This window comes from Hypanus sabinus, chromosome 19, assembly GCF_030144855.1.
Source record: "Hypanus sabinus isolate sHypSab1 chromosome 19, sHypSab1.hap1, whole genome shotgun sequence".
NCBI classification, from domain to species: Eukaryota; Metazoa; Chordata; class Chondrichthyes; order Myliobatiformes; family Dasyatidae; genus Hypanus; species Hypanus sabinus.
In genome coordinates this window covers 2318769-2337060 of record NC_082724.1, presented here as the reverse complement: position 1 = coordinate 2337060, position 18292 = coordinate 2318769, and the positions used below count along the sequence as shown (strand labels likewise).

Sequence of the window (18292 nt, the reverse complement as noted above, 5' to 3'; positions counted from 1 at the left end):
TCAGACTGAGGGGGGGTGATCACAGTAAGTGGGTCAGACTGAGGGGGGGTGATCACAGTAAATGGGTCAGACTGAGGGGGGGTGATCACAGTAAATGGGTCAGACTGAGGGGGGGTGATCACAGTAAGTGGGTCAGACTGAGGGGGGTGATCACAGTAAATGGGTCAGACTGAGGGGGTGATCACAGTAAACAGGTCAGTCTGAGGGGGGGGTGATCACAGTAAACGGGTCAGACTGAGGGGGGGGTGATCACAGTAAATGGGTCAGACTGAGGGGGGGTGATCACAGTAAACCGGTCAGACTGAGGGGGGGTGATCACAGTAAGTGGGTCAGACTGAGGGGGTGATCACAGTAAATGGGTCAGACTGAGGGGGGGTGATCACAGTAAGTGGGTCAGACTGAGGGGGGGTGATCACAGTAAGTGGGTCAGACTGAGGGGGGGTGATCACAGTAAGTGGGTCAGACTGAGGGGGTGTGATCACAGTAAGTGGGTCAGACTGAGGGGGGGTGATCACAGTAAACGGGTCAGACTGAGGGGGGGGTGATCACAGTAAATGGGTCAGACTGAGGGGGGGTGATCACAGTAAACGGGTCAGACTGAGGGGGGGTGATCACAGTAAATGGGTCAGACTGAGGGGGGGTGATCACAGTAAATGGGTCAGACTGAGGGGGGGTGATCACAGTAAATGGGTCAGACTGAGGGGGGGTGATCACAGTAAATGGGTCAGACTGAGGGGGGGTGATCACAGTAAACGGGTCAGACTGAGGGGGGGTGATCACAGTAAATGGGTCAGACTGAGGGGGGGTGATCACAGTAAATGGGTCAGACTGAGGGGGGGTGATCACAGTAAACGGGACAGACTGAGGGGGGGGTGATCACAGTAAGTGGGTCAGACTGAGGGGGGGTGATCACAGTAAGTGGGTCAGACTGAGGGGGGGTGATCACAGTAAACGGGTCAGACTGAGGGGGGGGGTGATCACAGTAAACGGGTCAGACTGAGGGGGGGTGATCACAGTAAGTGGGTCAGACTGAGGGGGGGTGATCACAGTAAGTGGGTCAGACTGAGGGGGGGTGATCACAGTAAACGGGTCAGACTGAGGGGGGGTGATCACAGTAAGTGGGTCAGACTGAGGGGGGGTGATCACAGTAAGTGGGTCAGACTGAGGGGGGGTGATCACAGTAAACGGGTCAGACTGAGGGGGGGTGATCACAGTAAACGGGTCAGACTGAGGGGGGGTGATCACAGTAAGTGGGTCAGACTGAGGGGTTGATCACAGTAAATGGGTCAGACTGAGGGGGGGTGATCACAGTAAATGAGTCAGACTGAGGGGGGGGTGATCACAGTAAGTGGGTCAAACTGAGGGGTGGTGATCACAGTAAATGGGTCAGACTGAGGGGGGGTGATCACAGTAAGTGGGTCAAACTGAGGGGGGGTGATCACAGTAAGTGGGTCAAACTGAGGGGGGGTGATCACAGTAAATGGGTCAGACTGAGGGGGGGGTGATCACAGTAAATGAGTCAGACTGAGGGGGGGTGATCACAGTAAATGGGTCAGACTGAGGGGGGGTGATCACAGTAAATGGGTCAAACTGAGGGGGGGTGATCACAGTAAGTGGGTCAGACTGAGGGGGGGTGATCACAGTAAGTGGGTCAGACTGAGGGGGGTGAGGACAGTAAATGGGTCAGACTGAGGGGGGGTGATCACAGTAAACGGGTCAGACTGAGGGGGTGATCACAGTAAATGGGTCAGACTGAGGGGGGGAGATCACAGTAAGTGGGTCAGACTGAGGGGGGGTGATCACAGTAAACGGGTCAGACTGAGGGGGGGGTGATCACAGTAAGTGGGTCAGACTGAGGGGGGGTGATCACAGTAAGTGGGTCAGACTGAGGGGGGGTGATCACAGTAAATGGGTCAGACTGAGGGGGGGGTGATCACAGTAAATGGGTCAGACTGAGGGGGGGGGGTGATCACAGTAAATGGGTCAGACTGAGGGGGGGGTGATCACAGTAAATGGGTCAGACTCTGTGGGGGGTGATCACAGTAAATGGGTCAGACTGAGGGGGGGTGATCACAGTAAACGGGTCAGACTGAGGGGGGGTGATCACAGTAAATGGTTCAGACTGAGGGGGGGTGATCACAGTAAACGGGTCAGACTGAGGGGGGGTGATCACAGTAAGTGGGTCAGACTGAGGGGGGGTGATCACAGTAAGTGGGTCAGACTGAGGGGGGGGTGATCACAGTAAACGGGTCAGACTGAGGGGGGGTGATCACAGTAAACGGGTCAGACTGAGGGGGGGGTGATCACAGTAAGTGGGTCAGACTGAGGGGGGGTGATTACAGTAAGTGGGTCAGACTGAGGGGGGGTGATCACAGTAAACGGGTCAGACTGAGGGGGGGTGATCACAGTAAACGGGTCAGACTGAGGGGGGGGTGATCACAGTAAGTGGGTCAGACTGAGGGGGGGTGATCACAGTAAGTGGGTCAGACTGAGGGGGGGTGATCACAGTAAATGGGTCAGACTGAGGGGGGGTGATCACAGTAAACGGGTCAGACTGAGGGGGGGGTGATCACAGTAAATGGGTCAGACTGAGGGGGGGTGATCACAGTAAATGGGTCAGACTGAGGGGGGTGATCACAGTAAACGGGTCAGACTGAGGGGGGGGTGATCACAGTAAGTGGGTCAGACTGAGGGGGGGTGATCACAGTAAGTGGGTCAGACTGAGGGGGGGTGATCACAGTAAACGGTTCAGACTGAGGGGGGGTGATCACAGTAAACGGGTCAGACTGAGGGGGGTGATCACAGTAAACGGGTCAGACTGAGGGGGGTGATCACAGTAAACGGGTCAGACTGAGGGGGGGGTGATCACAGTAAGTGGGTCAGACTGAGGGGGGGTGATCACAGTAAGTGGGTCAGACTGAGGGGGGGTGATCACAGTAAACGGGTCAGACTGAGGGGGGGTGATCACAGTAAGTGGGTCAGACTGAGGGGGGGTGATCACAGTAAGTGGGTCAGACTGAGGGGGGGTGATCACAGTAAATGGGTCAGACTGAGGGGGGGTGATCACAGTAAGTGGGTCAGACTGAGGGGGGGTGATCACAGTAAGTGGGTCAGACTGAGGGGGGGTGATCACAGTAAATGGGTCAGACTGAGGGGGGGGTGATCACAGTAAACGGGTCAGACTGAGGGGGGGTGATCACAGTAAACGGGTCAGACTGAGGGGGGGGTGATCACAGTAAACGGGTCAGACTGAGGGGGGGTGATCACAGTAAGTGGGTCAGACTGAGGGGGGGTGATCAGAGTAAGTGGGTCAGACTGAGGGGGGGTGATCACAGTAAATGGGTCAGACTGAGGGGGGGTGATCACAGTAAGTGGGTCAGACTGAGGGGGTGATCACAGTAAATGGGTCAGACTGAGGGGGGGGTGATCACAGTAAACGGGTCAGACTGAGGGGGGGTGATCACAGTAAACGGGTCAGACTGAGGGGGGGTGATCACAGTAAGTGGGTCAGACTGAGGGGGTGATCACAGTAAATGGGTCAGACTGAGGGGGGGGGTGATCACAGTAAACGGGTCAGACTGAGGGGGGGTGATCACAGTAAACGGGTCAGACTGAGGGGGGGGTGATCACAGTAAGTGGGTCAGACTGAGGGGGGGTGATCACAGTAAATGGGTCAGACTGAGGGGGGGTGATCACAGTAAGTGGGTCAGACTGAGGGGGGGTGATCACAGTAAACGGGTCAGACTGAGGGGGGGGTGATCACAGTAAACGGGTCAGACTGAGGGGGGGTGATCACAGTAAACGGGTCAGACTGAGGGGGGGGTGATCACAGTAAGTGGGTCAGACTGAGGGGGGGGTGATCACAGTAAATGGGTCAGACTGAGGGGGGGTGATCACAGTAAGTGGGTCAGACTGAGGGGGGGTGATCACAGTAAGTGGGTCAGACTGAGGGGGGGTGATCACAGTAAATGGGTCAGACTGAGGGGGGGGGTGATCACAGTAAGTGGGTCAGACTGAGGGGGGGGGTGATCACAGTAAGTGGGTCAGACTGAGGGGGGGTGATCACAGTAAACGGGTCAGACTGAGGGGGGGGTGATCACAGTAAATGTGCCAGACCGTGTGTCCTGCTCCTGAGTTCTTTGATTCTGGCGTTCCTGAGCTGTGCCTGTACGTGGCCCTTTGCAGATCCCCAGTCCAGAAAGATGGACTCTTGACATCACAGTCCTTCTCACGTGATGTTGCTCCCTTTTGCCTGCCTGCACTGAATTCTCTCCCTGTCTGTAACTCTTCAAGCTGCATTGTGTCCGTGTTCTACCTCAATGCTCTGTGCCAACAGCTGATCCGTATGAACAAACGATCCAAAAGTGAAGACGGGAACAAAGTGCTGGAGGAACTCAGTCGGTCAGGGAAAGGCTTGGAGAGGAACAGTTTTAATTGTTAAATGCACAAGTCCATGTGTGGACAGCTGCAATGAAAAACTTACTTGCAGCAGCTTTGGAGGCACAGAGCATCAATCACAAGAATGGAAACATAAATTACAACGGAAAATAAACAAGGTCCCTTTTGATGCAGGTGACCAAAGTGATCCTGCACTGAGCTAGTGATTTAGATCGTGTTGGCTGAAAGAGGGAAAGGAATTTAGCTGTTCCTGGACACGGTGCTGTGGGACTTCAGGCGTCGAGTTTTGTTCATCAGATTTTCCACTGACCTTGTTACATGTGCAATAATGAACCCATTCCCTGACTTACATACCTGTGCAGGCTTCAGGACCACGGTATTACCTGCAGCAAGACAGGCTGCCGCCTTCCATGCCAACATCATCAGCGGGTAGTTCCACGGGATCACAATTCCGCAGACACTGAAGGCAGAGGGGGCATAGGTCAGCACTGGATCCCAGAATCAGCCCACGATGAACGTGATCTTGCCCACAGCTGGACAGCACAGTAGCAGAATCAGCCATTCGGCCCATCGAGTCTGCTCTGCCATTCATCATGGCTGATTTATTATCCCTCTCAACCCCATTCTCCTGCCTTCTCCCTGTAAACATTGATGCCCTAACTAACTAAGAACCAATCAGCCTCTGCTTTAACTATACGCACTGACGGCCTCCACAGCCATCTCTGGCATTGAATTCCACAGATTCACCACCCTCTGGTCAAAAAATTCCTCCTCATCTCTGTTCTAAAGGGATATCCCTCTATTCTGAGGCTGTGTTCTCTGGTCCTAGACGCCACCAGAATCGGAAACATGTCTATTCCATCTCGGCCAGTCAATATTCAACAGGTATCAAGGAGCTCTCCTCTCATTCTTCTAAACTCCAGTGATTACAGGTCCAGAGCCATGACAAGCTCCTGACATGTTAACCCTTTCATTCCTGGGATCATTGTTGTGACTGTCCTCTGGACCCTCTCCAATGCCCTCACATCTTTTCTCAGATAAGGGGCCCAAAACTGCTCACAATACTCCAAGTGCAGTCTGGCCAATGCCTTACAGCATTGCTGACATTGCATTTGCCTCCCTCACCACCAAATCAACCTGCAAGTTCAGAAATCCTGAACGAGGACTCCCAAGTCCCTTTGCACCTCCAATTTTTCAGTTTTCTCCCCATTTAGAAAATAGTCTATGCCTTTATTCCTTCTACCAAAGTGCATGACCAACAGTTCCCAACCCCGCATTCCATCTGCTCATTCTCTCAGTCCTTCAGCAGACTTTCTGCTTCATCAGCCCATCTTCATCAGTGAACTGGCCTGGGCACAGCACTGTGGGGCAGAGGTAGATTTGGAAAGATTTACTGAAGTGATCTCAGGATCGAGGGCCTTCAGTTACCTCTAGAGATTGGAAATTCTGCGCAGGTTCTCCTTGGAACAGAAGAGGTTGTGGTGGGGTGGCGGGGGGGGGAATAGAGAGTGGGGAAGGAGAGGGGGAAGAGGAAAGGGAAGGAGAAAGGGGAAAGGGATCAGGGGAGAGTGAGGAGAGGGAGAGGAGGGGAGGGGAGAAGGGGAGTGGGAGGGGGAAGGATAGAGGGAGAGGGAGAGGGGAGCAGAGGGGAAGGGAGAAGGGGAGGAAGAGAAGGGGAGAGGGGGTGAGAAGGAGAGGTGGGAGGAGGCTTTTATGCAGGTAGTAGTGAGCGTGTGGAACGCCCAGCCCGGAGGGGTGTTGGGGTGGTAGAGGCAGATACATTAGGGACATTTAAGAATCTCTTAGATAGGCACGTGGATAATAGAAAAATGGTGGAAGGAAGGGCTAGATTGATCTTGGAATAAGTTAAAAGGCTGGCGCAAGAGTGTGGGCTGAATGGCCTGTACTGTACTGTTCTGCTGGCCGGTCTTACCCGATGGGCTCCCTCCTGGTGAAGGTCAGGTTGCGGTTCGGTCGAGCCTGGTTGATCGGGATGGTGGATCCCTGTGGGGGAAGCACAGACAGTGTTACACAGGTTCAGGAGTCAGGGGCAGGTGAGGGTCTGGTGCCCTGGGCGATGACTGGGGACCTCAGCCGTGTCGGGTATGCAGGTAGATAGGTACTCGTGGACATACCAACATGCTCACACGGCCTGACACAACATGTGTATGTGTATGTGTTGGGCACAGACTGACCAGGTGTGTACGGTACACATACACACATGGTAATGTACAGGTGTGTGTAGATGTACAGGCACGCAGGCCTGTGTCTAAAGTATCCTGCCTGCCAAAGGCACAGGCAAGCAGGGGCATACAGCTGTGTATACACATGCATGCTTGTATACAGTGCATACACGAGTGTGTGAGTGTGTACAGCTCTGTACACGTGCGAGTAAGTGTGTACAGCTATGTACATGTGTGTGATTGTGTAAAGCTGTGTACACTTGTGTGTGATTGTGTACAGCTCTGTACACGTGCGAGTAAGTGTGTGCAGCTATGTACACGTGCATGTGATTGTGTAAAGCTGTGTACACTTGTATGTGATTGGATACAGCCATGTACACACCTGTGTAATTGTGTAAAGGTGTGTGCAAATGTGTGTGAGTGCACAGCTATGTACATGTGTGTGAGTGTGTACAGCCATGTGCTAGTGTGTGTCAGACTGCGGTACTGACGTACAGGTGTAAAAGTATGTTCTGGTGTTCATGGTGCATCAGCGTATAGATATGTGCCAATGTATGGGCAATGCTGACTGTGCGTGTGTGTGCTTACGTGCCCTTGTGAGCTAGTGTGCCAGCGCACAGAGCTGTGCCAGTGATCATCTGTGAGTTAGTGTGCCAGTGTGAGCTAGTGTGCCAGTGTGAGCTAGTGTGCCAGCACACAGAGCTGTGCCAGTGATCATCTGTGAGCTAGTGTGCCAGCGCACAGAGCTGTGCCAGTGCTGGTCCGTTAGCCAGTGTCCATCTGTGTGCTGGAGTGAGTGCCCGTTTCACTCTAAGTGCCCGTTTCACTCTGGGTGCCGGTTTCACTCTGGGTGCCCGTTTCACTCTGGGTGCCCGTTTCACTCTGAATGCCCGTTTCACTCTGGGTGTCGGTTTCACTCTGGGTGCCGGTTTCATTCTGAGTGTCGGTTTCACTCTGAGTGCCCGTTTCACTCTGGGTGCCCGTTTCACTCTGAGTGCCCGTTTCACTCTGGGTGCCGGTTTCACTCTGAGTGTCGGTTTCACTCTGGGTGCCCGTTTCACTCTGGGTGCCCCTTTCACTCTGGGTGCCCGTTTCACTCTGGGTGCCCGTTTCACTCTGGGTGTCGGTTTCACTCTGAGTGCCCGTTTCACTCTGAGTGCCGGTTTCACTCTGGGTGCCCGTTTCACTCTGGGTGTCGGTTTCACTCTGGGTGCTTCAGCAGCTGCAGGTGAAAGGCCCACACACCTGGATCTTGTCACACCATCCGGCGAAGTAGCGGAAAGTCTGGATGGACATGCCCACGTGTGTTTTCAGTGCCAGGGTGTAGACGGCGCCTGAGTCGATGGCTTCAATCGTCGCCAGTTCCTCCTGGTGTTCCTCCATCAAATCCGCCAGTCTGGGGGAGATTGAAACCATAAGCATGGAGCAGAATTAGGCCATTCAGCCCACTGAGTCTGCTCTGCCATTCCATCATGGCTGATTTATTATCCCTCTCAACCCCATTCTCCTGCCTTTTCCCATAACCTTTGACACCCTGACCAATCAAAAACCTATCAACCTCTGTTTTAAATATACCCAGTGACTTTTCCTCCACAGCTGTCTGTGGCAATGAATTCCACAGATTCACCACCCTCTGGCTAAAGACATCCCTCCTCATGGACGTTCCTCTATTCTGAGGCTGTGTCCTCTGGCCCTGTGGCGCTAAATTCCCCAGATTCACCACCCTCTGTCCCTACAGCCAGCACCAGCTTCACCTCAGGGCAGTTCCCGATACCCAATTCCTTAGCCATAAAACATCGGAGCAGAGGCTCTCGTGATCTCTGCAGCATCCTGTTTACCTGTAGATCAGTCTGCCCCGGTCCCTGGGGTTCATCTTGCCCCACTCGCCAGACTCAAAGGCTTCTTTGGCTGCAGCCACTGCCTTGTCTACATCAGAGACCTGGGCCAGGGACACCTTGCAGATCACCTGGGGCAGAGACAGACAGGGTGAGCGAGGCAGCAATGCATGTGAGAAGGGTAGATAGAAAGAAAGAGAGGGAGACAGAGAGAGAGAGAGAGAGAGAGAGAGAGAAACAGATGGGGAGTGACAGAGGGAAACAGAAAGAGAGAGAGACAGAGAGAAGCAGAGTCTGAAATAGAGAGGGAGAGAGAGAGAGAGAGAGAGAGAGAGAGAGAGAGAGAGGGTGGTGGGGGAGACAGAGAGTGAGAGAGAGAGAGAAACAGATGGGGAGTGACAGAGGGAAACAGAAAGAGAGAGAGACAGAGAGAAGCAGAGTCTGAAATAGAGAGGGAGAGAGAGAGAGAGAGAGAGAGAGAGAGAGGGGGGTGGGGGAGACAGAGAGTGAGAGAGAGAGAGAAACAGATGGGGAGTGACAGAGGGAAACAGAAAGAGAGAGACAGAGAGAAGCAGAGTCCAAAACAGAGAGAGAGAGAGAGAGAGGCAGTGAGAAAACAGAGAGAGACAGACAGACACGGGGGAGTGACAGAGAGGGAAACAGAGAGACAGTAACAGAGGAAGGCAAAGGGAAGCAGAGACAGAGAGAGATAGAAACAGAGAGAGAGACAGAGACAATGACAGACAGAGAGAGATAGAAACAGAGAGGCAGTGAGAGAACAGAGAGAGAAACAGAAAGAGAGAGGGAGAGAAGGAGGAAGGGAGAAAGAAGAGAGTTTGGTTTAGGAAATGAGAGGAGATGATAGAGTGAGTCAGAGTGAAATAGCATGTGAGGGCTAGAGGGAATGGGCAGCATGGTTGGAGAATCTTCCTATCTCCACCTCAGACTCAGGCTCTCCCTCCCTCTCTCTGGATTGAGCTGCCAGCGGAAGAGTTTGACGTGGGTTTGATATCTACATTTAAGAGAAGTTTGGATAAGTACGTGGATGGGAGGGGTATCAAAGCTATGGTCCAGGTATGGGTCAGTAGGACCAAGCAGAATAACAGTTCAGCATGGACTAGATGGGCTGAAGGGCCTGTTTCTGTGCCGCAGACTCACCGAGCCATCGGTCGGATTGATGGAGTGGTACCAGTTCCCTCCTTCTGCGTCAACAAACTCTCCGTTGATGAAGGCTTGGTGGGGCATGCGGATCGTCAAGTTGTTAACGTTCATTTCAATCTGTAGTTCCAGAAAATCAGCAAAAAGTTAATTCAAATTAACCCTCTACATCTGAGATTGGAACTCCAGATCAGTTCACCCCATCTCTACTTCCTCAGGAGGCTGAAGTAATTTCAGATGTCCCTGTCGACCCTCACCAATCTGTATCAACACACCTTCGACAGTTTCCTATCCGGATGCGTCGCAGCTCGGGACGGAAATTGCTCTGCCCGGGATCGCAGGAGAGAGTTGTGGACATCAGGGAAACCAGCCTCCCCTCCATTGTCTACACCTCCCACTACCTCGTTAAAGCAGCCCGCATCATCAAAACCCCCTCCCACCCCCGACTTTCCCTCTTCTTTCTCCTCCCATCATACATTATCACCCCTTAGGACATCGATAAGGAAGAATTTTTATTTATCCGGGGGTGGTAAATCTGTGGAATTTATTGCCACAGACAGCTGTGGAGGCCATTGGGTGTATTTAAAGTGAAGGTTGATTAGTCAGGGTGTGAAAGGTTATGGGAAGAAGACAGGAGCATGTGGTTGAAAGGGATGGAACAGACTCGATGGGCTGATTGGCCTAATTCTGTTCTTATGGTCTTATCAGCAAATAGGATTGCGTGATATTTAAATTGGAGAACGAAGCCCTGTGCGGCAAGACCAGGACAACCCTCCTGCATGGGCATAAAATGGCTGGACCACTCACCCCACACAAAGGGCAGGGCATCTCCAAGGAGAACCCACCACATCTCGTTGTTCTGCAGCTTCCCTGACAGCACCTCTGAAATCTACAGTCTCCAACTCAACCAAGGACAAAGGGGTCAGGGGTCTGGTCAGGACTACAGACTACAGACCCCCCCCCTCCCCAAGGTGCACATGCTTGGAAATTCTCCGTGGTCATTTTATTAGGTACACCTGTACACCTGCTCATTAATGGAAATATCTAATCAGCCAATCAGGTGGCAGCAACTCAATGCATAGAAGCGTGCAGACACGGTCAAGAGGTTCAGATGTTGTTCAGACCAAACATCAGAATGGGGAAGAAATGTGATCTAAGTAACTTTAACTGTGGAATGATTGCTGGTGCCAGATGGGGTGGTTTGAGTATCTCAGAAACTGCTGATCTCTTGGGATTTTCACGCACAATAATATTTAGAAACTGCCAGTAACTCAAATGACCATGTTTTACACCAGTGGTGTGCAAAGAGCATGTCTGAATGTACAGCCCATCGAGCCTTGAAGTAGGTGGTTTACAGAAGCACAAGGCCACTGGCATACATTCAGTGGCCACTTCTTTAGGTACCTGAGGTAGCGAGGGTATATCACCATTTAATTCTCTTTGGGGTGAAACCCTGAGACCTCCTCTGCACCAGGATTGTGGGGCCAGGGGGACTGCAGCAGTACAAGGGGATGTCTCACTCCCACCTTCTCAAGGACAGGACAAGTGGGAGTCACTGTTGTTGGCCACATCACACAGACAGATAGGGGGAGGGAACTCAGAGTAGACAGCAGACCAGCACCTGTCACCTCATGTTCCTGGGTGTAAGGTGGCAAGAGACCATGGTCCTCAGGGCTGCTATGCCTACCTCCCCAAAACCAGGAGAACCCACAACGGCACGAGCTCATCCAGTGACCGGAATGGACCAGGCCATTCGGCCCTTCCTGCTTCCCCTCCCCATTCATTAAGACAGACTTTCCACCTCAGCTCCAGTGTCCAGCACTACCCCATCCCTTCATCAGGATGAAGAGTCTCGGCTGGAATTTTCGACTGTTTATTCCCCTCCAGCATTTTGTGTGTGTGTGTGTTATTCTGGATTTCCAGCATCTGCAGAATCTCCTGTTTTTAAGACTTACTACCCTCCCCACACCTCCACTTCACTCTGTGCCCAGAAATCCATCTTAATTAAGCTCAGAGATTCCACATCCCTCCAGGGTAGAGAGGTCCAATGACTTGCCAGCCTCTGAAAACAGTTTCACCATCTCTATACCAAATGGTGTCCCCTGGTCCGAGACCACTTCCCCCCAAACAGGGGAAAGTCCTTCTTCAGCTGTACCTCTGAGGCCATGGATAATTCAGAATGTTTCAATGATATGTCCTAGTCTCCTACCCTAGCAGACCTCGTCTCATGCACTGGGTGTGGAAGAATGAGGGGGTATTGAAGAGTGAGGAGTAACGAAAAGTGAGAGTATATTGAAGTGGGGGTATTGAAGAGTGAGGAAGTAATGAAGAGTGAGGGGGCATTGAAGGGTGAGGGGGTATTGAAGGGTGAAGGGGTATTGAAGAGTGAGAAGTAACGAAGAGTGAGAGTGTATTGAAGGGGAGGGGGTAATGAAGAGTGAGGGGTAATGAAGGGTGAGGGGTAATGAAGGGTGAGGAGCTGATGAAGGGTGAGGGGTAATGAAGGGTGAGGGAGGATTGAAGGGTGAGGGAGCATTGAAGGGTGAAGGGGTATTGAAGTGAGGGGGTATTGAAGTGAGGGGGTATTGAAGTGAGGGGTAATGAAGGGTGAGGGGTAATGAAGGGTGAGGGAGCATTGAAGGGTGAGGGGGCATTGAAGGGTGAGGGGATAATGCAATAAGACTGGGTGGGATATTGACAGGAGTAGTGATCAAGGGTAAGTAGGATTGAGTTGGGATCATTTCTATATATAGAACAATCTATGATTCAAAAGTGCTCACAAATCATTTTCTGGTTTGGCACAGGCTGGGCTGTGAGCTTAGAAAGAGCCTTTTATTGCTCAAGAAATAGATTAAGAGGAGATTTGATATACAAAATTATGAGGGGTTCCAATAGGGTAAGTCCAAACAAGCTTTGCCATTGAGATTTGGTAAGACTAGAGGTCATAGCTGAAGGGTAGAAGGTGAAATGTTTATGGGGAAACTCTCCACTCAGGGTGGTGAGAGTGTGGAATGAGCTACCGGTGAAGTGGTAGACACGATTTGGATTGCAACATTTAGGAGAGATTCAGAGAAGTACATGGATGGGGAAGGGGTGTTGACCGGTGGTCTGGGCACAGGTCAGTGGAATGACACAGAATAATAGGCTAGCTGGGCTGAAGCTCTTGCATCTGCACTGCAGTGCTCTCTGACTTCATGACCTTTCCTTGACACTTCCAATTTATGACCCTAAGCTATTGCCATTTTACGTGTTTTTTGGGCCACTGATGAGTTGCCTGACATATTAATGGAAACTCCACGTACGTAATCTATCACCATCTCCTCTTCCTCATCTTCACCCCGGAACTTCCTCACGATCATCTGCATGAAGTCCTCGAAGGTAGTAGCCATGTAGACATCTTCATTCTGCAGTTGAAGACCATTGCATTTCAGCCTGATTTCTTCCACCAGCCTATGGGCAACAAGGAGGCTCAGTCAGAAGCAGTCCGGTTCTCACCACACCAGGACCAGGGTCATTGACAGGTGGACAAGCTACCTTGGTGCTGGGAGCACGCTGACACTTCTGGCTATAACCAGATAGTGTTGGATGTTGAGGCCAGCGACACATTCACTACATGTGAAATCTTGCCTAATAAATTGTTCGAAGAAATAACGAGCAGCAGAGTCAAAGGAAAATGGGTGGATGTTGTGTACTTAGATTTTCAGAAGGAGAATATTGGAGAGGGTTCAGAGCAGGTTCACGAGAATGATTCCGCAAATGAATGAAAGGGTTATCATGAGCAGAGATTGAAGGCTCCGGGCCTGTACCTGCTGGAATTTAGCAGAATGGGGAGGTGGAATCTCATTGAAACCTATCGAATGTTGAAAGGCCTAGGTAGATGTGGAGAGGATGTTTCCTTTGGTGGAGGAGTCTAGAACTGGAGTGCACAATCTAAAATAGAGAGACGTCCATTCAGAACAGAGGTAAGGAGGAATTTCTTGAGCCAGAGGGCGATGAATCTATGGAATCCATTACCCCAGGCAGTTGTGGAGGCCACAAGCACTGTATGTATTTCAGGTAGCGATTGATAGGTCCTTGATTGGTCAGGGTGTGAAAGGTTCTGGGGAATGGGGTTGAGAGGGAAATGGATCAGCCATGATGAAATGGCGGAGGACACTCAATGAAATAGTAGCGTAGTGGTTAGTGCAATCAGTTTACAATGCCAGCGAACACTGATTGCAGTTCCGTTCCCACCACTGTCGGTAAGGAGTTTGTACGTTCTCCCCGTGAATGTGTGGGCTTCCTCCAGCCGCTCCAGTTTCCTCCCACAGTCCAAAGACATATGGTTAGCAAGGATTAGTAAGTTGTGGGCATGCTGAGTCGGTGCTGGAAGTGTGATGCGACCCTGTCATCTGCCCCCTGCACGTCTTCAGACACAAGCAATACATTTTACTCCCCATTTCGACAGTTGGATATACACGTGACAAATAAAGCAAATCTTTATCACTAGGTTTGAATTTGATCTGATTTGCCCTGATAAACATTTCTTCCTTGTATATAAACACAGTGTAAAGTTCAGCAATAAAAAGAGATTTCAGCTTCCTCAACCCGTATCACATCTTTACTGCAGGAAGAACTTTCACAGCAACCCTGCCCCTGTGAAAGTGCTGTGGACTCAACAGATTATAATTAACAAGTTAATGCAAGAATCTGATGAATGATTCATCGAAAAACAAATCAAAGGACAAAGGGTAATGTTTATCATTCCTGGTAGAAGCTCACAGACCTTCAGGATAACATCAAACACAGCGAGGCACAGCCACCGCAGAGAGAACTGTCCAGGTTAATTTACGTCAATGACCTTTCACTACCTGCCTTCTGACCTGCAGAGATTCCAGAATTTCACTTTCCCAGCAGACATGGTGATTTGCTTTGGGTGCAGTGACGTCAGTGCTGGGAATCTCTGTCTCTGTGTTCACTCCTGATTCTCTTCAAATATTGAAGATTGGCTCTATTGGTGACAACATATCAGAATATACAGTGAAATGTGTTGTGAGCATCAAATCAAATGGGAGAGGATTGTGCTGGGCAGCCTGTAAGTGTCACCACGCTTCTGGCCCCAGCTTAGCTTGCCCACAACTCACGAACCCGAACTCGCGTGCCTTTGCACTGTGGGAGGAACCTGGAGCACTCGCAGGAAACCCGCACAGTCATGGGGGGAGCATACAAACTCCTTACAGATAGTGGGGGGTAATGAACTGTCAGGTGTTGCACTAACCACTACACGACCGTTCTGTCACAGTAAAGCCAGAGTAACTGAGGTCAGTGGGAGCTTACTGTGCCGGAAGTGAGCTCGAGGACCGCGAGGTAATGTCGCCAGCTCTGTAAAACCTTGCTTAGTCCACACTTCCTGTGTTTCTTTCTGGCCATCTTCATGTTCTCCCCCCTCTCCGAGGAGGCTGCTGCACCCTTTGGGGGTTTACTAGTGAACTTTCCCCACAAGCAGGGGCTGGGTCCGTCCACATCTGGTACACAAGAAGCCTGTCTGCTCAGTGACACATGTAGCCCATTCTGCCCATTGGATCCATGGAGTCCCGATTCCCCCTCCTCATCTCTCTGTATCCCTTCAGTTGGTTCTCTGATAATGTCCAGAGGTGCACTGTAGGATGCATCCTGACTGACTCCATCGTGGCTTGATACAGCAGTTCTTATTCGCAGGAATACGAGAGGCTGCAAAAGGTCACGGACTCAGGCCTCCCCACCACTGACTCAAGAAATCATCATGGATGACTATTGGTGACTGAATACCGTGCAAAGGGGTCTGCACCCCACAATGCACTCCCAATGTCTGTGTGCACAGCACTCTCTCTCTAACACTTTATTCTGCATTCTGTTATCGCATCACCTTGCACTGGGATCAGAACCAGCCGAGAAAATGGCGGGGGGTGGAATTTAATACAGACAAGTGTGAAGTGTTCTGCGAGGTGATTTTGTCTCTCTGCTGAACTGAGGCTGTGGCCTGCAACTAACGCGCTTCTGAAGGAGCTGCAGCGATGGCTGACCGGGGACCCCCTTTAGTGAACTTCAGTTCCGAACGCTATCTGCTCAGTTTATTGTTCACACGATGTTTTTGCTCGGCACAGTTCATGGGTTTATTGGGTTTCTCCGTTTTGTGGCTGCCTGTAAGGACATGAATGTCAAGGGAGCATAATAAATTTTCATTGTACTTTGAAAACTCTCATGGTCACGGGGAGAACATGCAAACTCCACAGGGACAGCGATCGAACTGCGGACTCTACAGCTATTAGTAATGGTTTTACCCTGGGCACCAGCTCCTAGGTACATCACAATCCACCCCAATCACACACACAAACAAAACTAAACATTTCCAATCAGTTTTGCTTTTCCATAACTGTGACTCACATGGATTCTAAATATGGAGGGGTTCCTGAGAACGATGGCAGGAGCATTACCGGACCACATCCATCCACACCCCTCCTGGGGAGTGTTACCTGACCACGTCCATCCACACCCCTCCTGGGGAGTGTTACCTGACCACATCCATCCACACCCCTCCTGGGGAGTGTTACCTGACCACATCCATCCACACCCCTCCTGGGGAGTGTTACCTGACCACATCCATCCACACCCCTCCTGGGGAGTGTTACCTGACCACATCCATCCACACCCCTCCTGGGGAGTGTTACCTGACCACATCCATCCACACCTCTCCTGGGGAGTGTTACCTGACCACATCCATCCACACCCCTGCTGGGGAGTGTTACCTGACCACATCCATCGAGGCAGCTCCAGACTTGAAGAAATCAGTTGTTTCCATGATTTCCGCCACGTTGGAGAGTATGCCTTTCCAAACAGCCTGGAAGCAAGGACGTATGGAACAACGTTAAACATGGTGAAGAAAAGTAGGACACAGCATCAGAGGGGTTCCATCGGATCATGACACCCTCCAAAGTACACGACTGTAAGGGTTTTCGTAACTTGAAACATTCAAAGACACGCTCCCGGGGTCAGACACAGAGTAAAACTCCCTCCACACTGTCCCATCACACACTCCCGGTGTCAGAAAGAGTGAATCTCCCTCCACACTGTCCCATCACACACTCCCGGTGTCAGACACAGAGTGAAGCTCCCTCCACACCGTCCCATCACACACTCCCAGGGTCAGACACAGAGTGAATCTCCCTCCACACCGTCCCATCACACACTCCCAGGGTCAAACACAGAGTGAATCTCCCTCCATACTGTCCCATCACACACTCCCGGGGTCAGACACAGAGTGAATCTCCCTCCACACCGTCCCATCACAGACTCCCGGGGTCAGACACAGAGTGAATCTCCCTCCACACCATCCCATCACACATTCCCGGGGTCAGACACAGAGTGAATCTCCCTCCACACCATCCCATCACAGACTCCCGGGGTCAGACACAGAGTGAATCTCCCTCCACACCGTCCCATCACAGACTCCCGGGGTCAGACACAGAGTGAATCTCCCTCCACACCATCCCATCACACACTCCCAGGGTCAGACACAGAGTGAATCTCCCTCCACACCATCCCATCACACATTCCCGGGGTCAGACACAGAGTGAATCTCCCTCCACACCGTCCCATCACACACTCCCAGGGTCAGACACAGAGTGAATCTCCCTCCCCACCGTCCCATCACACACTCCCCCCACACCGTCCCATCACACACTCCCGGGGTCAGACACAGAGTGAATCTCCCCCCACACCGTCCCATCACACACTCCCGGGGTCAGACACAGAGTGAATCTCCCTCCACACCGTCCCATCACACACTCCCGGGGTCAGACACAGAGTGAATCTCCCTCCACACCGTCCCATCACACACTCCCGGGGTCAGACACAGAGTGAATCTCCCTCCACACCGTCCCATCACACACTCCCTCCACACTGTCTCATCACACACTCCCGGGGTCAGACACAGAGTGAATCTCCCTCCACACCGTCCCATCACACACTCCCGGGGTCAGACACAGAGTGAATCTCCCTCCACACCGTCCCATCACACACTCCCAGGGTCAGACACAGAGTGAATCTCCCTCCACACTGGGACGAAGTCAGAGCAGGAAATTTACCCAAATGGCTAGTGCGGTGATAGTGTTATGCTAACAATTATGCTACCGTGTCCTGCCCAGAAAACAGGAACAGTGGTCCAGCATATTTGACTGCATGGCCACACGACCATCCCAAATTCTTCACTATACTGTGTTCCTCTGAGCTTCTGAATCACTTACTCGAATTTCCTCTTTGATCTTCTTCTCTTCTTCAGTTAACTCCAGCGAGGAGCTCTCAGTGGAGGAGAAGTACTTTGAGGCTGGAATCATCTTCCCATCTTCAAACTGGAGGTTTTTCACCAACAGCTGGAAAGCAACCAGAATCTCTGAGAAACTAACCGGATTCTGGGATGAAGCAGTTTGATGAGTTCCCGCCTTCCATGCCCCATGTTCCGGTCCTCCACCTCCCCCGCCCCACCCCCGTTAGATGCTAGAGCTTTCCAGCGCAAAGCCTCGTTACCATTTTCCCGTCATTGCCAAAGAGGACCAGTCCATTTCTGGCCACGACTGCGGGTCTATGAGCTCCAGGGATCTCCAGAGCCTGCCCCGGCGGAGGAGCGCTGTCGAGGAGCGTTGAGCCGAAGAACGTCAGTTTCTGGAAGAGAGAGAAGGAACAACTCATCACGTTGCTCTGAGC

At 51.7% G+C, this 18292-nt stretch overlaps 1 protein-coding gene across 1 annotated transcript in view; it reads right to left on the bottom strand.

Moving 5' to 3' along the window:
- The window catches only part of LOC132377669 (cytosolic 10-formyltetrahydrofolate dehydrogenase-like), a 41335-nt gene extending 23043 nt beyond the window's left edge, over positions 1-18292 (bottom strand). Inside the window, exons 1-9 of the mRNA XM_059943891.1 lie at positions 18116-18292; positions 17836-17961; positions 16339-16430; positions 12877-13024; positions 9575-9694; positions 8420-8547; positions 7827-7977; positions 6332-6402; positions 4753-4858 (exon numbers count right to left, since the gene is read on the bottom strand). Of these exons, the coding sequence (XP_059799874.1) occupies positions 4753-4858; positions 6332-6402; positions 7827-7977; positions 8420-8547; positions 9575-9694; positions 12877-13024; positions 16339-16430; positions 17836-17961; positions 18116-18277 (1104 nt within the window). The 5' untranslated portion in view covers positions 18278-18292. The remainder of the gene's footprint in view (positions 1-4752; positions 4859-6331; positions 6403-7826; positions 7978-8419; positions 8548-9574; positions 9695-12876; positions 13025-16338; positions 16431-17835; positions 17962-18115) is intronic.